This window comes from Heterocephalus glaber, unplaced genomic scaffold, assembly GCF_053883595.1.
Source record: "Heterocephalus glaber isolate CG9 unplaced genomic scaffold, H.glaber_assembly_v1.0 deba00001600, whole genome shotgun sequence".
NCBI classification, from domain to species: domain Eukaryota; kingdom Metazoa; phylum Chordata; class Mammalia; order Rodentia; family Bathyergidae; genus Heterocephalus; species Heterocephalus glaber.
Genome location: NW_028258372.1, coordinates 12,777,313 through 12,790,230, shown reverse-complemented (window position 1 = coordinate 12,790,230; position 12,918 = coordinate 12,777,313). Strand labels below are relative to the sequence as shown.

The 12,918-nt window shown below is 36.3% G+C and overlaps 1 protein-coding gene and 1 long non-coding RNA gene across 9 annotated transcripts in view; one reads left to right on the top strand and one right to left on the bottom strand.

The window, feature by feature from the left end:
- LOC110350906 (uncharacterized) overlaps window positions 1-6,810 on the top strand; it is a 35,372-nt gene extending 28,562 nt beyond the window's left edge. For both annotated transcript variants that reach the window (XR_015444326.1, XR_002397842.2), the window contains exon 3: window positions 6,627-6,810. This is a non-coding gene — a long non-coding RNA (uncharacterized LOC110350906). The remainder of the gene's footprint in view (window positions 1-6,626) is intronic.
- The window catches only part of Rabgap1l (RAB GTPase activating protein 1 like), a 725,139-nt gene that overhangs the window by 257,848 nt on the left and 454,373 nt on the right, over window positions 1-12,918 (bottom strand). For all 7 annotated transcript variants that reach the window (XM_087194125.1, XM_004853402.3, XM_087194130.1 and 4 more), the window contains 2 exons: window positions 9,042-9,167; window positions 6,652-6,795 (listed from right to left, as the gene is read on the bottom strand). In XM_087194125.1, the coding sequence (XP_087050251.1) occupies window positions 6,652-6,795; window positions 9,042-9,167 (270 nt within the window). The remainder of the gene's footprint in view (window positions 1-6,651; window positions 6,796-9,041; window positions 9,168-12,918) is intronic.

Below are 12,918 nucleotides of genomic sequence, written 5' to 3'. Positions count from 1 at the left end.
GGTTATTAAGTCTAGAAGACTTTTGGTGGAGTTCTTGGGGTCTTCTATATAGAGTATCATGTCATCTGCAAATAATGACAATTTGACTTCTTCATTACCTATCCTTTTTCCTTTTATTTCTTTCTCTTCTCTAATTGCCATGGCTAATGTTCCCAGAAATATATTGAACAAGAGTGGTGATAGTGGACATCCTTGTCTTGTTGCTGATTTTAGGGTGAAGGATTTCAGTTTTTGACCATTTAGTATGATATTGACTGTTGGTTTTTCATAGATGGCTTTTATCAGTTTGAGGTAGAGACCATCTATTCCAATTTTTTGTAGGGTTTTTATCATAAATGCATGTTGGATTTTGTCAAATGCTTTTTCTGCATCGATGGAGATAATCATATGGTTTTTGTCCTTGGCTCTATTGATATAGTGTATTACATTAATTGATTTTTGTATATAGAACCATCCCTGCTTCTCTGGGATGAATCCCACTTGATCAGGGTGTATGATCTTCTTGATGATCTTCTGCATTCTGTTTGCCATTATCTTATTAAGGATTTTTGCATCTATGTTCATTAGTGAGATTGGCCTATACTTCTCTTTTTCAGTTGGGTCTTTCTCTGCTTTGGGGATCAAGGTGATGCTTGCTTCCAGGAATGAATTTGGGAGTATTGCTTCCCTTTCAATTTCATTGAAGAGTTTAAACAGTAGTGGCAGCAGTTCCTCTCTAAATGTCTTGTACAATTCAGCAGTGAAGCCATCAGGGCCCGGGCTTTTCTTAGTTGATAAGTTTTTAATTACATTTTCAATTTCATTGGTTGATATTGGGTTGTTCAAAATTTTTAGGTCTTCTTCATTCAACTTTGGTAATTCCTATGTATCTAGGAATCTGTCCATTTCTTCTGTGTTGTCCATCTTATTGGCGTATAGGTTCTGGAAGTAGGTATTGATGATCCTCTGGATTTCTGCTGGATCTGTTGTCATTTCACCCTTTGCATTCCTAATTGCATGGATTTGGGCCATTTCTTTCCTTTTTCTGACAAGGTTGGCTAAAGGTTTGTCAATTTTGTTGATTCTTTCAAAGAAGCAAGTCTTGGCTTCATTGATTTTTTTGTATCATTCTCTTAGTCTCCATTGCATTGATTTCTCCTCTGATCTTTATAATTTCCTCCCTTGTATGAGCTTTGGGGTTGTCCTGCTCTTCTTTTTCTAGAAGCTTGAGGCTCAGCACCAGGTTGTTTAATTGGGCTCGTTCTGTTTTCCTAATATGAGTATTCACTGCTATGAATTTCCCTCATAAGACTGCTTTCATTTGTGTCCCATAGATTCTGATATGTTGTATTGTCATTGTCATTTAATTGAAGGAACTGTCTGATTTCTTCTTTAATTTCCTCTGTGACCCATTGGTTATTCAGAAGTGTGTTGTTTAATTTCCATGTGTTTATGAAATTTTTTGAGTTTCTTTTGCTGTGGATCTCCAATTTCATCGCACTATGGTCTGATACTATACAGGGGATAACTTCAATTCCTTTGCACTTACTTAAACATGTTCTATGTGTGAGTATGTGGTCTATTTTTGAGAATGACCCATGTGCAGCTGAGGAGAATGTGCATTCTGATTTTGTGGGGTGGAAGACTCTGTAAACATCTGTTAAGTTCATTTGTTCAAGAGTTCAATTGAGTTCTAGTATTTCATTACTTGTTTTTTGTCTAGTTGATCTATCTATTTGTGACAGTGGGGTGTTGAGGTCCCCCACTACAATTGTATTAGTGCATATATGACTTTTCATGTCCGTTAGTATTTGTTTTATATAGTTGGGTGCACTAGTGTTTGGTGCATAGATATTTATGATTGTCATCTCTTCCTCTTGGATTCTTCCCTTTACAAGGATGTAGTGTCCTTCTTCGTCTCTCTTAATCAGTGTTGGTTTGAAATCTATTTGATCTGCAAAGAGGATAGCTACTTCTGCTTTTTTGGGGGTTCCGTCACATAGAATATTGTTTTCCACCCTTTAACTTTCAGTCTATGAGTTTCCTTTTGAATTAAGTCTGTTTCTTGTATGCAGAATATTGTTGGATTTTGCTTCTTGACCCATTCTGCCAGTCTATTTCTTTTCATTGGTGAATTGAGATCATTAACTGATGGTTATAACTGAAACGTATTGACTTGTCATTGCCATGACTTTTTCTTTTTGTTGGGTTCTCCCCCTCTACATTTAATTTCTTGTCATGCCAGATGGGTTCATTCTGCTTTGCTTCCTGGGGTTGTGATCCTCAATGTCTGTTCCTAGGATATTGTATAAAATTCTTTGGAGTGCTGGTTTGGTATTCACAAAGTTCCTAAGGTGCTGTTTGTCATGAAAGTATCTTATTTCTCCATCCATTTTGAAAGATAGTTTTGCAGGGTACATCAATCTGGGTTGGAGGCTGTTTTCTTTTAGGGCTTGGAATATGTCACTCCAAGCTCTTCTTGCCTTGATGGTTTGTGTTGAGAAGTCTGCTGTGATTCTGATGGGCTTTCCTTTGTAGGTGATTTGTTTCTTTTCTCTGACTGCTTGGAGAACTTTGTTCTTCTGTTGAGTTTCTGGAATCTTAACAATTATATGCCTATGTGGAAATTTTTTTTGATCAAGGCTAGTTGGAGTCCTATATGCCTCACTTATCTGTATGTCAAGCTCTTTTCCCCTGCTTGGGAAGTTTTCTGCCATTATTTCTGTGGAAAGATTTTTTATGTCATCTGCACTCTCTCCTGTTCCTTCATGGAGCCCAATCAGTCTTATGTTATTCTTTTCTGTAACATCTAGCAGCTGCTGGATTGATTTCTCATGTTCCCTTATAATTCTGAAGCAATTTTTCTTTTCTTGGTCATTAATTGCAATCTTATCTTCTATATCTGAAATTCTGTCCTCACATTGGCTCATTCTGCTGTGTAGACTTTCAATGGAGTTTTTCATGTCCTGGAAATCTAGTTGCATCTGTTTTATGGATTCCATTTGTTTCTTATGTTGGGATTCCATCATGTTCCTGAGCTCCTCTCTAGATTTATTAATCATGTCTTGCACTAGGGGCACAATTTCTCCTGTTATCTGAGAAATTATTTCTGATTTCATTTTTTCCAGATCCCCTTTTGTTGCCAGTTCAGTGGGTCCAGGTGGTTGAGTATCAGAGTGTTCCATCTCATTTCCCTTTGGGGTTGCTGTAGGTGATCTAGAAGTCTGGTTTTGAGACTTATTTATGTGTTTTCTCATTTCCACTGGGCCAGGTGCCTGTTAGCGCCTGCACGGATTATCTCCTCTGAGCTGAGTGAGGTGGGACAGGCGCCGGGAGCAGCGGTAGGGATGGTTACCCAAAAGCCCTTTCCTGTGGGCTGGGAGCAGCCAGAGGGATGGTGGCCAGGAAACCCCTTCCTCTGGACCAGGAGTAGTGGGATGGTGGCTCAGAAGCCCCTCCCTCTGGGCCAGGAGTGGTGGGAGGGATGGTGGCCCGGAAGGCCCTTCCTCTGGGCCAGGAGCAGGGGGACAGAAGGTGACCCAAAAGCCCTTTCCTCTGGGCTGGGAGCAACAGGAGGGATGGTGACCGGGAGGCCCCTTCCTCTGGACCAGAAGCAGTGGGACTCAGTACCTTGTTCTGGTGGTCTGGTGTCCTCTGCGTCTTTGTAGTGTGGAATCAGGTGGCTGCCTGTCTGCAGCGGGGTGATTCGGTGTCTTCCACGCGACTCAGGAGCTCGGTAGGGCATGCACAGACCTGCCTGTCTGCAGCGGGCTGATTTGGTGTGTTCCAGGCTACTGGGGACCTCCATAGGGTGTGGGCAGACCTGCTTGTTGGCAGCCAGGTGATTCGGTGTCTTCCGCACAACTCAGGACCTCAGTAGGGCATGCACAGACCTGCCTGTCTGCAGCGGGCTGATTCGGTGTGTTCCAGGCTACTGGGGACCTCCATAGGGTGTGGGCAGACCTGCCTGTCTGCAGAGAGGTGATTCAGCCTCTTCCGAGCAACTCAGGACCTCGGTAGGGTGTGCACAAACCTGCCTGTCTGCAGCGGGCTGATTTGGCGTGTGTTCCGCACGACTTAAGGTTAATTCTTTATATACAGATAGCAGGTGTTCTAGAGCCATTTGCTGAAAACACTATCTTTAACCCTGCTCTTAAATTGACTTTATGTTCTATACAATGTCAATGTTAAATAATCTTTCAAAACTCAGTGGACCATATATGTGTAGTTCTATTTCTAGATTCTCTGTTTTATTCCAATGATCTATATGTCTTTCCTTATACCAACACTGCCTTGATTACTGTAGCTTTAGAGGAAGTCTTAAAATTAGGCACTAAGTGTCTTCCAACAATGTTTTTTTCTTTTTCTTTTTACTCTTCTAGGTCCTTTGTACCCCTATATAACTTTTAAATTTCAATATCCAATTCTTCATTTATAGCAAGTATACATAGACCTGAATTTTTATATATACCTTGTGTTTTCTAATCCTGCAAAATTCAAATACAAGTTCTAAGGGTTCCTAGAGGTTTCTTAGTATTTTCTCCGTAGATGATCATTTCATCTACATATAAAGATTTTGCTTCTACCTTGCCAATCCTATCCTAACTGTGTCATTTTATTGCCAGACTATTTTGGTTTAGGCCTATGTTTCCAAGTTTAATGGACAGATGAAGAGTAGGCATATCTGCCCTTGTTCCCCATCTTAAGGAGAAAGCATTGTATCTTCTCCATTCATATAAGGCATTTTTGCTGGAAGTATGGAGTACATGTCTTTGATCTGTTGAGAAGGTTCTGTTCTATTTCTAGTCTCCTGATAGCTTTTACCATGAACAGCTATAAAATTTAGTCCAATACTTTTTCTCCAACTAGTGACAGGATCATATGGCTTTTTCCTTTCCTCTGTTAAAATGATGACTTTTGGGGTTGGATCTTCCAATGCTGAACCAACACTGCCATTCCTATAATAAAACCACTTTCTACATACTGCGAAATCTGACTTCTAATAGTTTGTTTTGTTAAACAAATTTCTACCTATGTTCATGCTTTTTTCTTCTATTATCTTTATCCAGTTTTAGGATTAGCACAATGTTGATTTCCTAAAATGAGGGGAGAAATGTTCCTTCTTTTTTCTGTTTTAAATGTTTGATATAATTTATCAGTTAAAAAGTATACGAGCCTGTTGTTATCATATAGGTAGGTTTTCAAGCTAGGAATATACTTTCTTTAATAGGTGCTATTCAAATTTTATATTTCCTCCAGAGTTAGTTTCATTAATTTGACTTCCAAGGTACTTCTTAGAAGTTGTCAAATTTATTTCAAAAAAGATTTTTGTAATATCCTTTCTGTATCCTTTTAAATTCTGTAAAATCTGTGGTAATGCCTCCTAGATCTTGATATTATAATTTTTAAAATGTATGATTGATATTGTGTAATAGGAAGTAAAGGTCTAAATCAGCAGGGGAAGTGGGAGGGGGTAGGGGAAAGGAAAGAAGAGAAAAGAAAAAATATGAGAAAAGAAAAACAATGGAAACAAAGTCTTTGCAAACAGGGAAGGGTGGAGGGGGTGAAGGGAGGGCAGGGGAAGGGGAAAAAAATAAGAACCAAGATATTCATGTAATGGTACAAGATCCCAGTGATGAATGTAACTATTTTATACCTAAAATGTATCAATAAACTTAATGAGGAAAAAAAAAGATAATCCAGCAAAACTGAACAAATTGTATTAAGCTTGTAATCATATACATAAGCTTATAGTCTTGATTATATGAGCAGGGCACAGATATATTATACACTTATACTCCCATTAAAAAACACACACCTCTTATCCAGAAACCTTCTTATTATGGTAATTGACAAATATTTTGATGGCCAATGTAAGTGTGTATAGGTGTAATATCACTTAACTTCTTTGAAAGAGTAAGGGTTGCGTGTGTAGCTCGGTGCTTAGCAGATCATATGCTTAGTATGCATGAGGCCCTGAGTTTGAGCCCCAGCACCACACACACACACACAGAGAAGAGTAAATTAAATAAATATATCCAATGACAGAACTAAAAAGAACAAAGTAAACAAATGTAAGGACTTAGGGAATTGTGTAAACTAATTCTACTGTTTAAAAAAACAATGACCCTGAGGGTGCTGCTTCATGGTAGGATACTTGGCTGGCATGCATAGCCTCTGGGTTTGACTTCCAATACCAATATATTTACGACCTACAACTTTTTCATTTTTCTAAACAGCTGGTAAAAGATTCAAACATCATACACACAGAGCTCTTTTTGAGGAATCAATTACTGCAAAAATCTTATTTATATCCCCTATTGGAGTATAATTACACTACTATTAAAAATACCTAATTGTAAATTAATTTATTTCATCTCAAAAATGTGTTATGTTAGCAATACCTTATTACACAGATACAAGCTTATTGTGAATTTAATTATTCAAATTTAACTTTCATATTCCATTGTGGGAATTATATATGCTCTAATATTTTTATTCCTCATCTATAATAAAATTACAATTAAAATATTCTTTACTAAAATTTGAATAGAACTTTTTGATCAGGAAGTATGGCTTAATGTTACATGAAAAGATTTTTAAAAACTGTAACTACTTTAATGTAACTATTTTCTATTTTGGCTTAGGCATGGAAGATGGGAGTCATTGTACCTCACAAAGCAGCAAGTCAATGATGTGGAACACCATGCAGAGTGGGAACTTGGCAGTAAAGAGAGTGAGGAACCACTGGGATGCATACATATGAGCTTCCAGGTTCAGATCACAAAAATGGCTGTGCAGATCTGGTAGCTGTTCCTAAAAGAGAAAGCGAAAAACTTAGGGGAAGGAACACTGAAAAAGCTTTCTTTTCTGCCACAACTATAATTTATAACAAGCGTTCTGTAGTCACTTCAACTATATTCCAGGATTGGCTGCAGTTTATGTAACTACACAGAAGTGATGACAAGGGATGGGAATTGAGCATATTACAGATATATGAGGAAAATAAAGACAGACTTGTTATAAACAAATAGCAAAGCTTATCTTTTCATTTCTTTTTTTTTTACCAAAGCTTATCTTGCTCACTTGACTGTTTTTGTTTCTGGGGAAATGCTTGGTCTGACAGAACACCTGTAGTCCAATAAATATCATGACTCCAGAGTCACCCATGGCATCTCCAATTAGAGTTCACCTCCTACCGAGCTAGAAAAGAAATGTACCTCTTTGGACACCAGCTAATACCACATCATCTAGTGTCAATGATACCACCTCAGTGTTTTCAAGCACTTACTTGAAAGTTCCAAAGTATAAGTAAATTGAAAAACCTATATTCAACATACTAAAAATGGCAAAGTAAAATTGTCTAAGGGTATAATATATAAAAGTGACTATATATCCTAAAAATGCATTTATGCTAGCTTTGCTTTCTTCTCTAGTAAAACAAGCAAATGCTTTTTAAAAGCATGAAAGGCAAACTAAAAACTATTAGCATAACTAATATTCCCATAACTGAAAGAGAAAGGCAGATAGGTAAAAGCACATGTTCATTTTGTTTTCATAAAAAGATCACAAAAGCAAAGTATTTTATGTACATGATGCTCCTTTGTAAAACGCCAAAATGTTCCCATCAGGTACTTAAATGAGGTATCCAAATGGTCATCAAGCTAAGAGACAAAAATTGCTGATAGAAAAATCTGGTTGAGTTTCATCACAGTGCTATAAACTTTTTCATTTACTAGATATACTTATTTGACTTTCAAAATCCTCAGGAATACTGGTGTTTGAAAAAAAAAAAAACTTTTGTTAAAGAAAGATAAAAAGCAGGCTGGGGATGTAGCTCAGTTGCGCTGTGCCTGTCTGGCAAGCGCAAGGTCCTGAGTTCGATTCCTAGTACTGGAAAAAAAAGAAAAGAAAAGAAAGATAAAAAGTGAGCAACTGCAAATACTTGGTAGAATTTAATCATTTAAAAACTGTTCACTGCTTTTAATGTTCATAATTATCAGATTCTTCTCCATCCCATGCCCATGTGTCCCTATGCTTATGGCTCATTTTATACCCTTCTCTCCATTTTATCTCCATCTTTAAGATCTTCTGCTCTTCTACATTCCCTTCTCCCAGTAAAGTTGCTCTTTAATCTCACAATAAACTCTCAATCTTTTACTCCCCTGTCCTTCCATCTGTCTCCTATTGGCTTCACCTCCTTCTTTAAATATATATGGATTTCCTGACAGGTCCCATCAATGCAATTCTGGTAGTAGTAGTTTCACTCCTACATCCCACTAACCCTCTTCTCCAAATATTTTACCTTTCTCCAGTAAAAAAAAAAATCTATTCAAATACTTCTTTTACATTTCCCTTGGGTTCCCAACACATCTTTTAGAGAAACTCATATAAATATGCTGAATAGACCCTTTATAAATTTAAGATTTCCAATCCCACATGGAACTTCAAAGTTATCCAGTAATTCCTTTTGTCAGCTCTGTCAATAATTTTTCCCTTTCTCACAATTTTGTGAGATAATACTTTGTATAGATAAAAGAATATGTTTCTCACCCATATATATATTATAAAGCACATTAACAACATTGATTGAAGTTAGGCACTTATGTGGAAAAAAATTAAAATATGTCCCTACATTAAGGTAATTCAGGTGTTTTTTTATTCTTTTACCAACATCTTTCTGTCTTTTCCATGTGTGAATTCAAGTACAATAGTGGTGCTAATTAGCATGGAAAAAGAGATTAGATATTTCAATTTTTACTTGGTAAACACCTTTACTTCTCTATAATACTAATGTGGTGATCTCTTCATTGACTTAATTCACCATATGGCCACTTCAAAGCATATTAATGTTGAATATATAAAATGTGAAATAGTCTAAGAGCTAAAGACATGTTATTGTGTTAAAAACAATATAGATATTGGTCAGAAACCAAATCTATTTATATTTCCAGTAGTATTCCATTAAACTTTTATAACTCATTATTATTTACCAACTCTATTAGGCTTTTTTGATAACTCAACAAATCCCTAGGTGATAAAAGGTACTAATTTTTATTTACCTGCATTAGTCTCTCCAGCTGATAGAATTTGCAATGAAGATCTTCAAAGTTATTTTTGTAGAGGTCTTGCAAACCATAGTCATACATGATTTTCACCAAAACACAGAATGCTTGTTCCTCTGGCATCTGCAGGAAAACATGCATATAAAATATTTTAAGTAAGTGGCATTTGGCAGAATCTCAATAATCTCAAAAAAGTATCTTCACGTTATGAGCCCTCTGCACACAGGGTTGAAGGCCTGTAGTGAATGGAGTTCATCAGAGAGAGCGTTCTGCAGTGACATAGGTTAAATTTCTGTTCAAAGTCTCTAGATTCTTGACCCGAGATGAATTTTAATCAAGTTGTTATCCATTCGTTGAGATACCTTGAAAAAAAAGCTAATAGTCACATGATTCAAAAATCTAAACAATATCTTGTCACACATTAGGCCTTCATACCTCCTCTACTCATCTCCTTTGCATAACCTCTTATTTTTAATAATTCTCCAATATACTGCCAATGTTTATGTAGATAAAATAATTACAAGCGCAAGGACCCTAGTTCAATCCCCGGTACCAAAAAAAAAATTACATTTTTCATTTTATTTTGCCCCTTTCCTACACAAAAGATAAAATTCTAAAAATGCTGCTACTCAATTTATTTTTTCCCTCTCACGATCTAAGTTGGAAATATTTCTCTCTCATTATATCAATATATGAAAACAGCTAAATAGTATTCCACTATATGGATGGATATACCAGAATTCATTGAATCAGTTTCCTCATAAGGGGTACTTGAGATATTCTAATATTTTATCATCAATGCTGTAATAAACATTATTGTATGTACATCATTTTTCACACATGCAGGAATGGGGTAGGGTACATCCCCAAAAGAGTGATTGGTGGGTCAAAGACTAGAATGCATTTTTAATTTTGATAGATAGTGTGATACAATCATCCCTGACTCTTCCTAATGTTGCTATTTGTATTTCTGCAAAAAAAATTTTTAGGAAAGAATCTTATGAGTTTCTATCATTTAAATGACCAATTAAATATATTAATCCTCTCAGATACTTTTTCTAAACAGAGAGTGAAATCTGAACTCAAGGTACAAGTAGCCAATGATAAATGTAAATGTACTGTATACCTAAAATGTTCCAATAAAAGAATTTAAGAAAAAAATCTGAACTCAAAAGAACTGCTCCAAATTACAGTAACAATAAGCTGAAAGAATATTGGAACACATTCAAAATTCTAGAAATTACATGAAGCAGATAGAAAAATCTATTATACTTACTCAGTGTCCTAGGATTAACTATTATATAAACATCTATTTAAAACGTCACCCTGGAAAATCTGAATTTGGCTGATTATGTTCTTTTATACTTTGTTAAATTAACTTCATGCCTGAAAAACTGAACCAAGCAGAGTTCCATTTACCAACTTAGAAATGTAATTAAGGTTCCAATAAAATCAGCCACTTCCACTTTCTATTTAGAAAGCACACAATGCATAGTTAAAGAAAATCTACAATTAAATGAGTATACATTACTGTTGTCATTTTGCTTATTCCTTTTTTATCTATGACTAGAAGTCTTTTCAAAACTTTGACCTCTGAACATGGCTGTTCAAGTTAGTAAGCATTCTTCAGCTTCTATTAATTATTTAAAATACAAGTTCACAATTCTTTCCTCCTTCAGCAATTCTGTCATTTGTGTCTCAAGTGACACTGACTTGCACCCAGACAGCCTATAATACTTTTCTAACCATTAAATTCTCAGCCTCTTCATCTTCCTCTTAGATCTCCATTGAAATGGCTCTATTCAAAGCTACATGTAAGATAGTTATAGCCAACCACGGAGAAAATAATTCACTACAAGCCTTTCTCTTTCTGAGTAAGTAAAAATCAGATGAATACTTTAACATTTGGTATCTTATAAATCTTTATTTCCTTGAATGGCAAAAAACCACCGAAGCAAATAAAAGGATTAAATTCTTTTGGTCTCCCCAATGTACACTGCCTGAAGAGATGAGGTGCAAGCTCTGAACACTGGAGATACAACAGTAAGAGCACAGTGCCTTCCCGAAGGACGAGTCAACAGGCAGCTCTGCTTGATGAGAACCCAGAAGTACGGAAATAGGGTAGGCTGGGTGTAGGACAATAGCACCACGGCTAGAATCCAAGTAAAGGAATGGCTTGGCATGAACCAGACCAGGATTAATTATTCAAAAGTCACAGAATGATGCAAAGTGGACACAATTTATTTTAATAGTACATGTTTGCAGTACATGATTACATTCAGCATGGACAGTTGGTACATGACATGAATGTACATGACACATTCTAATTCTTTTTATATCCGCCTCCCCTCCACTTCCTCACAGTCCCCTTCCCATTTCCAAGTATCTTTATCCATGTTTCCTATTATCTATCTTTTATTTTACCCTTCCATCTATTTATACTTTGGGTTTCTCTTATAGAGAAACCATGTGATATTTAAGCTTGTGTGTTTGATTTATTTCATTTAACATTACGATCTCAAGGCACATGTACTTTCCTCCAAATGACTCAAATTTATCCATCTTTCTGGAAAAGTAATACTGCATTGTGTGTAAATACCACATTTTCTTTATCCATTCATCTGTTGATGGGCATAAAGGCCACTTCCAAGACTGCTGCTATAAACATGAGTACAGATGTATCAGTGTAATAAGATGCCTCTAACTCTTTCAGGAAGATGCCTAGAATAGGAATAGCTGGGTTGAATAAAATTTCTAGTCTTACTTTTTTTGAGAATTTCCATAGTGGTTGTACTAATTTACATTTTCACCAACAATGTAGAAGGATGCCTTTCCCCAGCAACCTCATCAACAGTTGATATTATTTGATTTCTTGACACCATCTTTCTTTTCGGGTATAAGATGGAATCTCAGTGTTATTTTAATTTGCATTTAATGGCCAGAGATGCTGAATATTTTCTCATGTAGTATATTTAATGGCCATTTGAACTTCCCTTAAGAAGTGTCTATTCATTTCAACTGCCCATTTTCTGACTGGATATTTTATTATTTAGGGACCTAATTTTTTTTTTTGAGTAGCTGGAAAAAAAATTCCCATTCTCTAGGGTGTCTCTTCACGTTGTTTCCTTTGCTGTGAAGATTTTTTTTGGTACCAGAGATCAAACTCAGGGCCTTGCACTTGTTGAAGCAGGTGTGGTGCCAATGAGTTAAATCCCCAGCCCGCAAAAGCTTTTTAAATTAATATAATCTCATTTATTGATTCTTGATGCTATTTCTTGTGCAACTGAGGTTCTGTTCAAAAGTCCTTTCCTGTGCCTATCTCTTCAAGAGTTTCACCTTTATCATCCAATAGATTGTTTTTGTTTTAATATTTAGAACTTTGATCCATTTAAATTTTAGTTTTATACAGGATGGGAGATATGGGTCTAGATTTGAATTTTTGCATGTATATAGCAGTTTCCCAGCACCTTTTATTAAAGCGGCCATCTTTCCTCCAGGGCATGTTTTTGGCCGCTTTGTCAAAGGTCAGATGACTTAATGTGCCTGGAGTTATTTCCACATCTTCTGTTCTCCTCCACTAATCCACAGGCCTGTTTCTGCGCCAGTACAGTACCATGCTATTTTTATCACTGTGGTTTTGTAATGTAACTTGAAATCTGGGATTGTGATGTCTCCTGTTTTGCTCTTATTGTCCATAATTGCTTTTCCTATTCTGGGTCTCTTCTGGTTCCATATGAATTTTAGGATTGTGTTTTGTAGTTCTGTGAAGAATGGTATTGGTTTTTGGGGGGTTTTTTTCTCTTTTTTTTTTTTTGGTACCGGAGATCGAACTCAGGACCTTGTCCTTGCAAGGCAGGTCCGGTGCCACTGAGCT